Raw genomic sequence first — 15,748 nt, 5'->3', positions numbered from 1 at the left:
AACTATGTTCACTTATTTTGATGTAGTCTACTAATGGCGCTTTTCTATTTTAGTAGCCATAAGGAATGTGGCGAAGATCACGTTGCACACAAGTCTATAAATACTTGATATTGATAATAACAACAGTTACCTATTTACAGTTACATTGTTCATACAAGTACTTTACAAATAAAACTGTACATTGCATTGCGCTCGCTACTTGGTGTCTGCACCTTGTAAATTTCTCTCAATTAACTACTCCAAAGAACTTTTATAGGCAAATTTTATCTTAATAATAATAGTTAACTAGTATGTGACCCCCGAAAATCGGGTGGGCTTTTTTCCCACGGAAAGTAAATAGCATATGTGACACTTTTATATATTAAAAGTTATGACGATTAGAAAAGTGTATATTTTTATTCAGATGTAATATGTAAGAACTTAAGCATATAACACGCAAATATTTCAGGAACAAATTAACCAATTTTATTTTTATAATTTTCCGGAAATATGCTCATTAAAACCTTTCTTTTGATATATATTTCATATCTGTACATATTGTAGTTTAGTCAGAATAAGCGCCATGTTTTAAAATAATACTATAGATGATGAAAGTTAAGAGAAAATAAACGCACTTTCAATTCATTTGAAAATGCGTGTGGGTTCAAATCAGAGTTGCACTGTTCAAGCGAAAGTAAAGTAAGATTTCAAATGAGAGAGAGAACGTTACGGCTACTCGTTTAATAAACATATGTATGTATATGTGTGTAACACAATGTAATAATGAAGTCTATGTACATTTGTATTAACAGATTTCAGAAAACAACTTCCAAATAGAAACAAAGTACTGTCACCGAACCTATTAGGTTAAATGAACCTGGTGAAAAATATTAAAGCAGAGATATTAAAACAAAACACGCTCAATGGTGAACTCGTCATAAAATTGGCAGACAGTTGTTGTTTTTTCACGATGTTTATTGCAGCCGGCGAAAAAACGCAAAAGCATAAAAAATTTAAATAACTTGAAATAAAACAAATGAAATACATACATATTTCACTGATAACGCTGAGTCGATTTTCAGAGTCTATCATTTAATGCGTGAGCATGTATGTACATATGTATATGTATAGTGCTGTGCTGAAGAACATGTAAAAACAAATACACAAAATTTCTAAGGCATGAAATTAATAGTTCATTTGTACATTTACAATTCTAAGTAAATATGTATGCAAGACGCATAGACTGGATTAAGTCATGCTACGTGACAAGAGGCCGAGGTTAGATGTGTAATGAGAGCTGCGTGTTCATTTGTACATGCATACATTTCTACATATGCACATATGTATATGCAGCTAAAACCACCCCCAACTACGTTAAATTTTCTAAAAATATCCAGTAATAAAACACTCGTTTATAAGAAAAAGCTCCTTATAAAAAATATCTGCCGTTCGTTAATATTTTCTAAAAATATCCAGTAATAAAACACTCGTTTATATGAAAAAGCTCCTTATAAAAAATATCTGCCGTTCGGGGTTGGCTTAAAACAGTAGGCGCACGCCACAAATAGGAGGAGGACCTCGGCCAAACACCCAAAAAAAGGGTGTAAGCGCCAATTATATACATACATATATAATAAAACACCCGATGGATGGAGCTCGAACTTTTTTTACGGCCCACTAAATTGAATTTTGCTGAATATGACTTAATCTTTCATTTCAGACATTCACGCATATACTTCAATCAAATTTTCCACTTTAGGAGTTCGTAAAAAATCAAGCTAACTTTTACAATTCCATCAAGTTTTTTATTACTAGAAAGCAAGGCGAATCTATTAAAGGTGGTGTGAGTAAATCAGCTGATTTGTTTTTTTCTCTCGCTGGGTCCATGTGGCTGTCAGCACAGAATAAAACAAGGCGAATTAATTTTTCGTTTTCTACTTTCAGGGTTGGTTTCAGTTGTTGTACAGTGTAATACATATTTACATAAGTATATTTAATTTTTTATTAATATAATAAAATATATTTAGAAGCACAGAATAAAACAAGGCGAATTAATTTTTCGTTTTCTACTTTCAGGGTTGGTTTCAGTTGTTGTACAGTGTAATACATATTTACATAAGTATATTTAATTTTTTTATTAATATAATGAAATATATTTAGAAGCCGTATTATTTACTTTTCTATCATTTTTCATTTTGATTAGATTTAGAGTGCAAAACATGAAAAAATGATATTTTGCGTTAAAAACAAATCTCTTGTACTCCATGTGTGACCCCCTTGGCGAAAGACAGACAAAATATTAAACAATTTCATTGCAATACTAAGCAAAAACACATTTTATAACCAGATAATTTTCGAATCAGAAAAGCAAATTTAATGAAATATCAAGTAAATATTGCATCATACATTTTTAGAAGGATAAGAGGTTTAGTGCAGGAAGATTCTAAATAAGAAATGTTTGTTAATTTTTGTATTTGTAATTGAATTGCTATTTCTGATTTAAAAAGCAGAAACCCTTAAACACAAAAAAGCTTGTTTTTTACTGGTATCTGTTGGACATTTATTTCTAAAGAGTTTGGAAATTTGTCACTTATTTTTTGTTGCTATTGTAACCAAGTGTCTCTATGTGTGGCATAGCAGTCAAAAGGGAAGGAATCGATTCCAATCTTAAACTGATAAAAATGTTTATTTATAATAGCGGCTGGCTTTGGACAAACAATGGAAAATCACTGACTTCATTTCTACCCTAAAAAAAGTCTCATAAAACCATTAATTATTTGAAGGCAACATAAAATGTTTTCCATTTATAGGAAAAAACGTGGCACGTACTACGAATTTTAGTCTGTCTATTCATATACCGAAAATAAAAGACTTTTAGTTATTGTACTTATTTTAATTTCTCTAGGAATGTTGCCGTATTACGCTTCATTTTACGCTAGACATTAAGTATCAGGACAGTCCATAAGTTCGTCCGTATTTTACCCATAATTTCACTTTTGTACGATTTTTGCATACCAAAAATTATTCGCGGAATATAACGCAACTATTAATATTTTCTTTGATATATTGTGCATTCAACAAGTGATTTTAATCGCGGATAGAAGCACGTGTTGTTAAAAAATAAAATGGAGTCTTCGAACGCGTATTTTGTATTTTTTTTATAAAAGTGGTAAAAATGCAACACCTGCTGCTGCAGAAATAAACACTGTTCACGGAGAGGATATCGCGAGTGTAAGGACTTCGCAAAAGTGATTTTTAAAATGTCGAAGTGGTAACTGCGACGTGGAGGATGCCCCGCGCGCTGGTCGCCCTGAAGTCTTTAACTCCGACGGCTTGCTCGAACTCGTGGAAGCTGATAGCTCAGAGGTTAAATTCATCGCATGGAACAGTTCACAGGCACCTGGTTCAGTTGGGAAGGGTTTCAAAGCTGGGAAAATGGGTTCCGCATAGACTTTCCGTCGCTAACCTTCAGCAGAGAGTTAATATGTGTTCTCAACTGCAGTAACGGCTTGAAAATGAAAGATTTTTGAACCGTTTCGTTACTGGTAATGAAAAATGGGTCCTTTACAATAATCCTGTTCGCAAACGCCAATGGTTAGATAAAGATGAAATACCAGAACCGGGTCGGTTGAGAGATGGACTTCACCCCAAGAAGATTATCCTGTCTAGTTGGTGAGATATGGCCGGTATTGTTTATTATGAACTTCTGGAACCAAACCAGACAATAGCTATCAAACCTGAATGTGGCACTTAAAAAAAATCGACCGTCTTTAGTGAATAGACGCAAAGTTTTGTTTCACCACGACAACTCAGGACCTCATACCGCAAGGCAAACATTAGGCAAACTGAACGAGCTCGGATGGGAGCTAATGCCGTATCCACCATACTCTCCGGATATTGCACCTTGTGATTATCACCTTTTCCGTGGACTTCAGTCCCATATGACTAACAAGAACTACTCCTCAAAAGAAGCTATAAAAAGGGATATCGAAGCGTATTTTGGCTCCAAGGACAAACACTTTTTTGAGCAGGGAATTAAAAATTTGCCTAATGTTGGGAAAACATTGTAAATAATGAAGGAAAATATATTATTGATTAATAAATACTTTAAACATCTTTTTTATTAATTTTAAAACCACCTTTAAAAAACGCACGAACTTATGGACTGACCTCATACAATATATTTTTGTATGCGAGAGAGAATCCATGTGCAATAGTCTAGACAGACGGTGGCGTCAATCGGGATTAAAAACTTAGTTCGGAATTATTTCAGTAATTAAATGCAAGTAATGCAGACTGACAACTAGACTTAATTCTTATAATTTAATCCGATTAGGGGAATTTTCGATGGTAAAATTGTCGAAAAATTACAGTTAATGTTTATTGAGAATGAAAAATAATGAAACTTATAAGGAAAAGGACAATAAAGACTGTTTCGGAGCAGGTCGCGAAATTACAATTTATGATTTTTTAATAAATAGCTATGTTTTCGTATTAGTGCAGCTTATATCCGTTTCATCTTTTAATAACAAAACTATCCAATAAACAAATCAGTTGTTCACTAATCCGCATAACAACCGTCTGTCACAATTCTCCTCAATTTTAATCAGAATTGCTGGGCCATTAATCCCGATTAACGCCGCCGTTTCTCTAGGCTATTTTCGAAAATTATAACCGTATCAGCATTATTTTCTGGTTCTTCTTTAAGGCGTTAGAGGTAAACAGAATTTTCAAAAAATTGGGAATTTTTGTTTGCACTTTCTTAAAATATTATATTTAAAAATATTATCTGAAAATTTGAAGTGAATCCGACAAATACTTTACGAGTTATTCAACAATTAACAAAGAGCGCTCAGGCGCTGCGGAGCTCGATAGTAAAACTTTAAATGCGTTTTTCTCAAAACTATGTTTTTTGAACTGGTGATCACTGTAACTTAAAAACCGTTTGGTAGTTTTCAATGAAATTTATACTGCTTTTGAAAAACATAAAAAACTCGTGCCTGATCGAAATAGTTTTTTTTTACAAATTTCGATTTTTTTAAACAGATAGCGGTCGGCTTTATTCCCGAAAATCTGAAAAATATTTCCTGAGGCCGCCATATTGTTAATTTTGAAAACAAAAAACAAAAACAAAAACTTCGACCAGACACAAGATTATCTATTAGCAAAACTAATTTCTCTTGTGTGATTGATTTTAGATGCATCTCCAAGGTCTTGTGATGATCACCGCAAGAGACTTCTGGAGAAACGGACTCCACACAAACAGCGATAACTTTTACAATTATTAATTTTTTTTTTATTTATTCTAAAGTCAATTCGAAACATGATGTATTAATGCTATGTTTTTATTTTTGTAAAATAAAGCAATTTACTAGCAAAAAAAAATTATTGAAAATCATAATTTTTTCGGGCCTCTGACTACCCCAACCCCTTAATAACAATCTTACTTACTTCACTCACGGTTAAATATCTGACCGGCGTGCAACTCTGCTGTCTCTCTTTTCTGCGGCGAATTCGTTACAACAGCTGTTATAGATTTGTTTCCCACATTTGTGAAATTTTTATAAAGTGCAGTGATATTTACTAATTGAGGTGTGTATATTTGAGGAATTCAGTGCAAAAATACTTCAAATAATATTGGAAATAAAATAAAAAGTCCGGTAAGTTTCCATCACTCTTACCTTGAAAATATACTTTTTCAATACCTTTCCTTTCCTTCACTCCGGTTTTTTTTATCTCGCGGTTAACGAGAAGCAACCGCAGAACATTCGCCAACTTCGTTTTTGTTTTGGTTCCTTTCGCATAGAGTGTTGCCACCCTGGCTTATATAAAATGTCTTGTTTCCTGAAAGATATACATATATAATTTGTCTTCAAATGCCAATATATTAATTATAACTATAAAAAAATGCAATTAAAAGTGCTAGTAATTAAATTGCATTAAAAACACATATAATGAAATTAGCATAATAATGTTAAGAATTGTAGAAAGCAGTCAATGTTTTTGACTGGATTGGATTCGGATTTTTTCGAACTGTGAGCGACGAGCGGCGCGGGTTAACGACGAACAAAATTCCGACATTTTTCACCCTCTATGAGATCCGGTTACCCTAGTCGGCATATGACGAAGTGTGGTATCAAATCGTCATTCATTAGTACAATCGCCAATAAGTGCGAAAATTATTCAAAATGACGACGCCAGTGCATATCTGGCAATGCTCGTATCAGTCAATTCGCCGCTTCGGTTGATTTCAGGTAAAACGAATTCATAGAAGGTGACTTCGCTATAGCAGTTAATTTCTTGTTTTTTGCCATTTGCTTATTTGATTGCCGAAGCCCCCGGTTTCTTAATTGTTGCCTTACTTGTTCGCTTACATTCTCATTGAAATTTTGACAATCAAATCTTTAAATTGCAAAAACAAATTACATGTAAATGTCGCTGTTCTAGCGAAGTCACCTTCTATAAATTTGCCGTAGTTCGCTGTTATTCTTTTTCGATGCAGAAAGCGAAACCTAGAACAAAATAGAAGAGAGAGAATTGCATTTTTGCTTATTGTATTGCGTATTAATTCGCAAAGAACGATTGCCGACAAGAAAGTAAAAGTGAATTTAAAGTTTCTCGTTTCTCAATTATTTACGGATTTTAAAAAAGAAAACGCCATCTTTGCGCAAACTATAACGCAAGGTAAATTCTGACTTACTTATAAAAATTTCATTAATATCAAAAAAATTCTTTAGGAAAACAAGCTTTCGTATTAAAATTTCATGTAATCAACCATAACTTTCCGATAATATACCTTACATACATATGTACATACACACTACGAAACTCCTTGGCGACGACCACATATTGCGACTACGATAAAAGTTATCAACTATATATTGTAACGTTTCCTCCGCATCAACAACGGTGTGTGGAAAGAGAAAAAATTGAAAAATTGGAAGAAAAATTGCAGCTGCAACGGTAGCGCTCGGGAAGAAGGAGACACAACGGTAAAAATGAGTTCCTACTCACACGCGGATCCCATCGCGCTCAGCTTTAACGAGACTTGCCTGCGTATGAGCGATGTACAATTACTGCAGGGACCACACTGGTTGAATGACCAAATACTTTCATTCTACTACGAATATCTCGAAAAACTGAAATACAAAAATAACCCAGATTTATTGTTTGTCGCACCAGAGGTAACACAATGCATGAAACTGATGGACGATGGTGAATTGGAAACTGTACTCAATCAGTTGGAGGCGCCACGAAAACCATTTATTTTCTTTGCACTCAACGATAACGAAACCACCCAAGCAGGTGGCACTCACTGGTCACTCCTAGTTTTTTCACGACCGGAAAAGACTTTCTTCCATTTTGATTCGTGGGGCAATAATAATTCAATAGCATCACACCAATTCGTACAACGAATCAAGGATGCGTTGAATTGTCGCCAATGCCATATGAAACCAATACGTTGCCTGCAACAGGCAAATGGATACGACTGTGGAATACATGTAATATGCATGACAGACAATATAGCCGACTATGTTAATCGGTACGAGTGTGTGGAAGGTGTGGAACCGCTGCATCAGGATACGATCAGCGCTAAACGATCAGAACTTCTGAAATTGATCCAATCGTTAGGAGGAAAAATTTAAAAAATAACTGCCTATAAAAAAATAACTGCTTATTGACGATAAAACAGCAGAGAGCTTTACGCCAGGCAGAACGCAAGAAAGATAATTTGTTAGTTAGCGGCTTTTCCGGGGATTGAATAAAGAAAATGACGAAAAATGTCCGCAAGTAATTTACTTTTTTTTAGGAAAGCACAGGGATAGATAATAGAAAATAAGACATACGGAATAAATATCTTCTGCGTTAAAATTGAAATTACATCAAAATGAAATTGGAGTTTTGGCTCGCTTGAAATTTGGTTTGTTTAATACTAAGTTTATTACATTAAATGATTTTGGGGAAAATCTATTAGCTTTTAAAGATGTGTAAATTTTTTTTTCCACTAAAAAACGAATATCCTTTTGAAAAGGTATTAATGCTGGGCGATTCTCATTTACAGAGCACCCAGGAATCGAAACTAAAATATAATAAGTATATATATATACACGTAAAAAAGGCATGTGAAACAAAAACAATTTGTCCCCCTAGTGTTAGGACCCATTAGCTTTAGTTTTTCCAATGACTTTAATGAAGTACCGCTTAGTTCCTGATGCTATTAATTCCTTTAACAGTTGCGTATTGCATATGTTTATTTATTTATGCTTATCAGCAAACACACACACATACTCGAAATATATAAGTATTGTGTTTTTTTTGTCAGTTATCCAATAGGCTTTGGGTTTACTAAACACGTACATACAAACTTATATTGTATTTCTGAACACATCGCATTTCCTCGTCCTTAACCATACTTGTACTATTTTTTCTAATATCTATTTAGTTTTAAAGTTTATTATATATATCGCAACATAACATTTTTAATAAAAACTACATAATACCAACAATTTTTGAATATTTTATTTGCGCATAGCTTTTTAATACTTCTGCACCCATGTGAATCGCTTATGGCATCCAGTGATAAAATGCGAGGTATTTTTTCTAATCCGAAGCATTGGAAATATGCCAAGGTTTCATATTTTGAATTTTGCCAGTTTAACGCCGATAATGCCATTAATACGGCAAGAGCTGTTGAAGGGTTCATATGTTATTGTTGTTGTATCAGTATACGTCGGTTCTACGTTACCGGAACGACGGGGATTTATACCCGGCCAAGGATTGTCACTCCAGCAGCACTCCCGGTACACGAATGGGGAATGTTTTTGTTGCTACAATAACAACAAAGAGATATCTGGCGAAAGGACTCCCATTGGTTGACGAGTTTCCCACACTTCAGTAGTGGCGCTATTCTAACAACTTGCCAAACTTTCTGAAATAACTATAGTGATACAACTCTGCGTTGTTGTTGTTGTTCCCCTTAAATGTTTGGGGAATGCTGCTGGACTAACAGTGATTGGCGGGACATGAATCTGGGTCGTTGCGGCAGCTTAGAAGCGAATGTCGTGGAAACGATGAAGAGATCGATCGCCATCGTCAATCTCACCTAACGGTAGACCCAGAAAATTAGCTACATATTTCGTTGGGATTAGTCCAAATTAAGAGGGGTGTTAGGTGAGTGTACTTAAGGGGGGCACATGAATAAGTGATTAGTGTCGTGAGGGGTACCTTCACATGCCAGACATACAGTCGGTGTCAAAAGAAGTGTACACCACATATTGACAAATTTTAATATCGATTATTTTTTTCATAAAACCATAGTTTATACTATAACAAAAACCATATAAAGCTAAGTTTCGAACTCTGTACGAAATTTATAAAACTTCTGTAAATTTTCATCAAAATTTCACTTGATATTATATTTTTACTCAATGTATGAGACATTGGACTTAGTAGGCAATTGAGTAGTAAATTCCTCTCGCGATGAACAAAAATAACGCGCGCGTTGGCGACGGCGAATATTGCAAACGATCGAGCTGTATGAGCCAAGGTGGATTTAATAAGGTGACAGCATTCACCCAGCTGAATTTTTCGCCGTAGGTATGGCTTACGTCAAAATGATATGCTTTGTTTGTATGTATTGGTATGTTTACATTCGTATGTTTACATTTGCTTGCTGATTTTGACATGATGCTTGCACCAAATGCAACAACAAATACATGTAGGGTTTTACTTATATATGTTTGCTGTCACCTGTAATAAATTCGCCTTGGTATGAGCTTTGCGGCGGCATAGACATAGTGCAGTGTAATGTACACCCCAGGATGATGAAATACCAAATAGCTAAATTTTGTTAAATACATCCTAAGTGACGTTAGCTCATCTGTCAAATTCGCTCAGAGCCGAATAACGGTCTACTACCTAGTACACCTGTAAAAATCTTTTCACCATGATAGAATACCAGGATGCGCTTTCCGAAGTCGCTGTGTTCAATTTGCCTTGATGTACACCCAAAGATGACAGAATATTCGCCTTGATGCACGCCTTGCTGCAGCGAACAAAGATTGAACGGCTTCGCTGGCATGCTTATGCCATTGAAATGGAAAGATCAGCACGAAGAAGAAGCTACTGCCGCGCTTTGTTAAGCTCGACCAAAACCGCTTGACCATCTCGACCCGAATGTTTTTTCTTTTGGCTTGAAATTTGTCTCACTTGTAATATTTTTATATTTGCTCTCAATCGCACTGCCTTGTAAACAATCAAATTTGGACAATAGTGGTATATAACTTGCTCGAAACAGTATTTCCTTAGTTAGAGATTACGTTTAGTTAGTAGCATCTTTTCGAAGTACACACACTAAGTTTCAGTCAGGTTGTAAATTTCTTTTTCTTTGGCATTCGTTTGAGTCGAAGAAGTCGAGTGGTTCTTCTTTTCCCTCACGACAACACTACAGCTCACACCTCAGTAGTTGTGGACGCAAAATTAATGGAAATAGGATTTGAACTCGTTCCATAGCCCCACTTTTCTCCAGATTGGCTCGCTTGGCCCCTTTGCATCACTCCGACTGCTATTTGTTCCCCTCTTTGAAGAAATGGCTGGCATGACATAAACGAATTGATATTTTTCAGGCTTGTGCAAATCCTATTATTCAAAAGGGATGAACAAACTAAAGCAGCGTTGCAAGAAGCGTATAAGCCAAAAATAAGGTTAGGTTAGGATAAATGTCTGGCCTTGCGAGGGGCTCACTTGGACAAATCTTCAAAAATTTGTCCATTGTGATACCATACAGGGGGAGGGGACCGGAAAGGAGAAGGGAAGGAATTAGATAGGAAGAATGGGCTTTGGGTTAGATGATGACGACCAACGGCGGCGACTTACGTTCGTATGAACCGCTTCAAGCTGCTGATGAATTTCATCAGGTGTATGATATTTACACCCGCAATACCCGCAGATGTTTAAATTTTTGCCCGACGAGAACAGGGCATCTAAGAAGAAGGTGCTGAGATGATTCCACCTCGTCCTCTAGCCAGCTTCTTCCGAAAAGACTTGAAGCAATCCCAAGCTTCACCGCATGAACACCTAACGGACAATTTCCAGTAAGGATACCCAGCATATTCGAGAGCTGCGGCTTGGTTAGCTCTAAAAGGTCCCACGAGTGTCTCCGGTCTACCCGTGGCCAAAAGGATTTCGCGACTGAGCGTTTGCGCTCTAGCCCAACGCTCGCTGAGTTGATGCGGTAGCCTTCTTTTCAGGAGCAGACCACAGGTTCTCAATTGAACCCCAATCCGCTCATTTTGCGATGAAACCGTCTCCAGGGTCCGGCCTCTGACCAACTCATCAGCCCAGCAGAGGCGCTGTGACTGGGAACCAAAATGAGCCTAATATCGAAGTATTCGGGTGCAATTGAGAGTGAAGTTAGGCATTCCCCGACTAATTTCGAACGCACAAACAATGAGCCCGAGGACATAATTGCCGCTTAGCTGTTGGAGTAGGTATTTACCTTCTTTATTGTATTGGTTGGCAACTAAGTAATTGCGGACTTCACTCATAGATGGCTTCAGTTGAATTTTTAGGTTTGCAGACGTAGTACAAATGTAAAACACATTTTGTTATTTGATAGTTGGCAATTCAGCTGTCAATCAGTAAAAAAAAGATGTTTGATCGGTTGCGTAGTTTTGCTTTGGCGTTCGTTGAAAAATGGAAAATCAAAAGGAACATTTTCGTCAACGCATTTAACGCAACGCATTAACAACTGTGATTTGCTAAAGAAACGTAATGACAATGATCCATTTCCTGGCGATGAAAAATGGGTTGTTAACAACAATATCAAGCGGAAAAGATCGTGGGGCAGGCCAGGTGAACCAACTCAAACAACATCTAAAGCTGATATTCATCAAAAGAAGGGTTTGTTATCAGTTTGGTGGGATCATTTATTTATTTATTACGGTCTTATAGGCCTAGATAATATTGGCAAAATTACATTAAAACTACTAAAAGATATAAAGTATATACTGAACAAACTTCAAGTATATAAAATGGGTATTATTGGCACAATAAATTTCAATTATATATTTCTAACTATCTAAATGCTATGGAAAGCTTAGAATACTCATATAAAAGTTTCTTAAATATTTCTGGACTCTCACAGTTTTTTAAGTGTACAGGTAATTCATTATATGCTCTAACTCCTCTACAGTATAAGCTCCTCCTGTCCAATTCATTTCTGGCTATTGGGACGTGAAAATTATTTCTGTTCCTTGTTTGGTAGTTGTGAATTTCACTGTTGTATATCATTCTATTACTTAGATATCCAGGTAGATTGCCTAATTTTATATTATGTATGAATTTCAAAGTGTAGTATGTCACTAGTTGTTTCACACTGAGCCAATTCAATTCTCTGAGCATTTCTAGAATTGGCGTGTCGTATCGTTTTCTTAAAATAAAACGCATCGCTTTATTTTGTTTCTTTTGTAGATTCGAGATTTGAGTGTCGGTGAACGTAAATAGAATTGTCGGACAGTAAATGAAGTGAGGCTCAATCATTGATCTATACACCATAATTTTGTATTTCTTGCTGATAAATTTACATGAGCGGAACATAATACCTATCTTTTTACCTAGTTTCGCCTCTGTATATTTCAAGTGCTCATCGAATTTTAGCTTATCATCAATTATTATTCCCAAATACTTTATTTTATCAACTCTTTGCAAGGGATTATTTGCAATATTCAGCGTTATAATGTCTGGATCCACTGTTCTTCTTGTCATCAGCATATATTTTGTCTTATCGATGTTAATTTTCAGTTTGTTATGGCACAGCCATATGTATATCATATTTAAATCTGTTTGCACTTTAGATATAGCTTCTTCCATTGTTGGAGCACTCAGAGTTAATAAGGCATCATCCGCGAATAGACGAATTTTACAAAATTTTAGGTATTTAATAACATCATTGATGTATACTATGAATAATATTGGTGCGAGCACAGAGCCCTGTTGCAATCCTATTGGAACATCTATTTCTGAAGAGACAGCATCTCCTATTACCGTTTTTTGTCTTCTACCGCTTAGATAACTTTCAAACCAATTTAAAGATTGGTTTTGTACGCCAACATTGTGTAGCTTCTTTATTAAATTGTCTCTGTCTACGGTTTCAAAAGCTCTTTTCAAGTCTAAAAAAACTGATATTGTGATCTCCTTCTTTGACAAATTTTCTTTCCACTCTGTAATTACCAAGTTTATTGCCGATTCACACGAGTGCTTAGATCTAAACCCAGATTGTTCCTGTATTATAATTTGATGGTCATCAAGATACTGTAGCAGTTGGTCTTTGGCTATTGTTTCAATTATTTTTTCATCACATTGCAATGTGTTTATAGGACGCAGTTCTTCTGGTTTTGTTGTTCCTCTAATCTTTTCCACTGGAATAACTACAGAGATTTTCCAGCACTCCGGGAAAATACCTTGAGAGAAGCTTTCATTGATTAGGCAGGCATATGTATATCCCAAGTACTCCATAGAGTCTTTTATTACACCTTCCGTTAACATTTTTTTACCACCATATTTATTTTTTAATGACGAAACAGTTTTAATTCTATCATCCGTGGTGACCCTCCTAAATTCAAATATGTTTCTATCCAAAACTTCACGCTCTTCATTCATTACAATGTTTTCGATACTATTATGAATTGTCATGATGCTTTCCACAAAATATTTATTAAGCTCATTTGCTATCTCATTTTCATCTTCGATCCACACGCCATTTAATACTACTTTCTTTATTTTAGTTGTGTTGGTGGTCATATTAACAGTATCTTTGAGACATTTCCACATTAGTTTTTGGTTGTAGGAATTCATAGATATTTTGCTTTCCATATATTGTGCTTTCTTTAGCTTTACCATTTTCTTATAGTGTCGTTTTAATAAATGATATTCACACCAGTCATTACTTCTTTCAGCCGTTTTAGAAAGTTCAAATTTTAATTTATTAAGCTCCGTAAGTTCTCTATCATACCATTTATTTATTAGTTTAATTTGAACTAGTTTGTCATATGTTAACTTTGACATGATATTAATCAGAATACTACTTAGCTCTTTAGTTCTATGACAGATATCAAGATTATTCAACTGAACCAAGCTGTAGTTGCGCAGGTGTTCAACAAGATCATAAAGGAATTGTCTACTTGGAACTGTTACCACCCAACCGAACGATCAATTCTGATGTCTACATTGAACAACTAACGAAATTAAACAATGCAGTTGAAGAAAAGCGGCCCGACAAATCGAAAAAGTATTGTATTCCATTATGACAATGCAAGGCTACACACATCTTTGGCCACTCGTCAAAAGTTGGGATGTTTCGCCACATCCACCATATAGTCCTGACCTTGCACCATCTGATTACTTTTTGTTTCGATCTTTAGAAAACTCCTTGAATGGTAAAAATTTCAATAATGATGATGATGTCAAATCGTACCTGATTCAGTTTTTTGCTAATAAAAACCAGAAGTTTTATGAACGAGGGATTATGATGCTGGCTGAAAGATGGCAAAAGGTCATTGATCAAAATCGGCAATACAAGACAGAATAAAGTTATTTAGTTCCATGAAAAAATTGTCTTATATTTTCTAAAAAAAATCCGCAATTACTTAGTTGCCAAGCCAATAGTTACAGAAGTACGCAATTCATCCACTGCTTTCTTAATTGCGGCTACTTCCCCTGGGAAAACACTACAGTGGTTCGGAAGCCTAAATTTGAATTTGATTGGCAGCTCCTGGCAGAATGCTCCCCCACCAAATTTTCCGTCCAACTTCGAGCCATCCGTAAACATGTTTGCGATGCCTTGCCTCCTGCCAAAGAGGAGACTATGTCGAAAAATAAAAACGGTTTACCCCAAACAACTAAGTGCCTTTTATGTTTTCACGTACTTTCCAAACGACCCTCGTACATCTATACCTATATATAAAAATTCAGCCGTTTTTCGCGTTGTGATGAACTTTACGGAGAATGGCTCAACCGATTTTAACCAAACTTTGCCACATTGAAGAGACATACGTGGAGAAGGTTTGTGTTTTGAAATTTTAAGAATCGGATAGCAGGGTCTCGAGAAATAGGCCAAAACGTGGACCCGGGTAACCCTAGGATGTGTTTGTCCAATATGGGTATCAAATGAAAGCTGTTGATAAGTGCTTTAATACGGGGTAATTTTCATACCTATTGATGACTAGAGTCTCGAAATATATGCCAAAACGTGGACCCGCCGTGTCTTTGCACCGAATTAAACCAAACTTACACACATTGTTAAGTAAGTATTGAAAATGGTTTTCGTAAAGTTTGGTTGTAATTCGGAGCACCGGCAACGCGTACAGCGTTCTTTTGAACCAGCCATAACGTCGTTTACTTTTTTAACGCTTGGGGCGGAGCTGAACTGTCAAATTGACAGTGTGAGTTACAATGTGTCAATATTTCTTTCTGATTTGGACGCCATAAGGAGAAGACGTAAGTGCAAAGTGTAAGCATTTTTTGTGAATTTTTTTGGAGTGGATTTTGGAACAGTGAATAATTTCTTACGAAATTTGAAAATTTAATGTGAAATCCGAATGTTCAAATGAAATTATGTTTTGTGGATTTATTTTTTCGGTTCATATGCGCTAAGCTACGATACACCATGAGTGAAAAAATGGTAAAACAAGTGAAAAAACAAAAGACTTTGTTAAAGGATGCAAAAGAAGAGCACGAAAAATGCGTAACTTTGATGAAAAAATTAATAGTC

At 35.6% G+C, this 15,748-nt stretch overlaps 3 protein-coding genes across 3 annotated transcripts in view; all 3 read left to right on the top strand.

Annotated features, from left to right (window-relative positions):
• LOC129246007 (parkin coregulated gene protein homolog) overlaps positions 1 to 1,852 on the top strand; it is a 28,368-nt gene extending 26,516 nt beyond the window's left edge. The window contains exon 5 of the mRNA XM_054884492.1: positions 1,700 to 1,852. Coding sequence (XP_054740467.1) covers positions 1,700 to 1,761 — 62 coding nt within the window. The 3' untranslated portion in view covers positions 1,762 to 1,852. The remainder of the gene's footprint in view (positions 1 to 1,699) is intronic.
• Positions 1,853 to 5,486: 3,634 nt separating this feature from the next.
• LOC129246005 (cytochrome b5 reductase 4) overlaps positions 5,487 to 15,748 on the top strand; it is a 50,560-nt gene continuing 40,298 nt past the window's right edge. The window contains exon 1 of the mRNA XM_054884488.1: positions 5,487 to 5,639. The gene's annotated coding sequence lies outside the window, so the exon portion shown is untranslated. The remainder of the gene's footprint in view (positions 5,640 to 15,748) is intronic.
• On the top strand, positions 6,448 to 8,310 carry LOC129246008 (sentrin-specific protease 8). Its single transcript, XM_054884495.1, has 2 exons — positions 6,448 to 6,663; positions 6,717 to 8,310. Exon 2 carries the CDS (start codon positions 6,978 to 6,980, stop codon positions 7,623 to 7,625), a length of 648 nt encoding a protein of 215 aa, XP_054740470.1. The 5' UTR covers positions 6,448 to 6,663; positions 6,717 to 6,977; the 3' UTR covers positions 7,626 to 8,310.

The sequence above is a fragment of the Anastrepha obliqua genome, chromosome 4, assembly GCF_027943255.1.
Source record: "Anastrepha obliqua isolate idAnaObli1 chromosome 4, idAnaObli1_1.0, whole genome shotgun sequence".
NCBI classification, from domain to species: domain Eukaryota; kingdom Metazoa; phylum Arthropoda; class Insecta; order Diptera; family Tephritidae; genus Anastrepha; species Anastrepha obliqua.
Note: the sequence above shows the minus strand (reverse complement) of the source record. Positions and strands in the feature narration are given on the sequence as shown.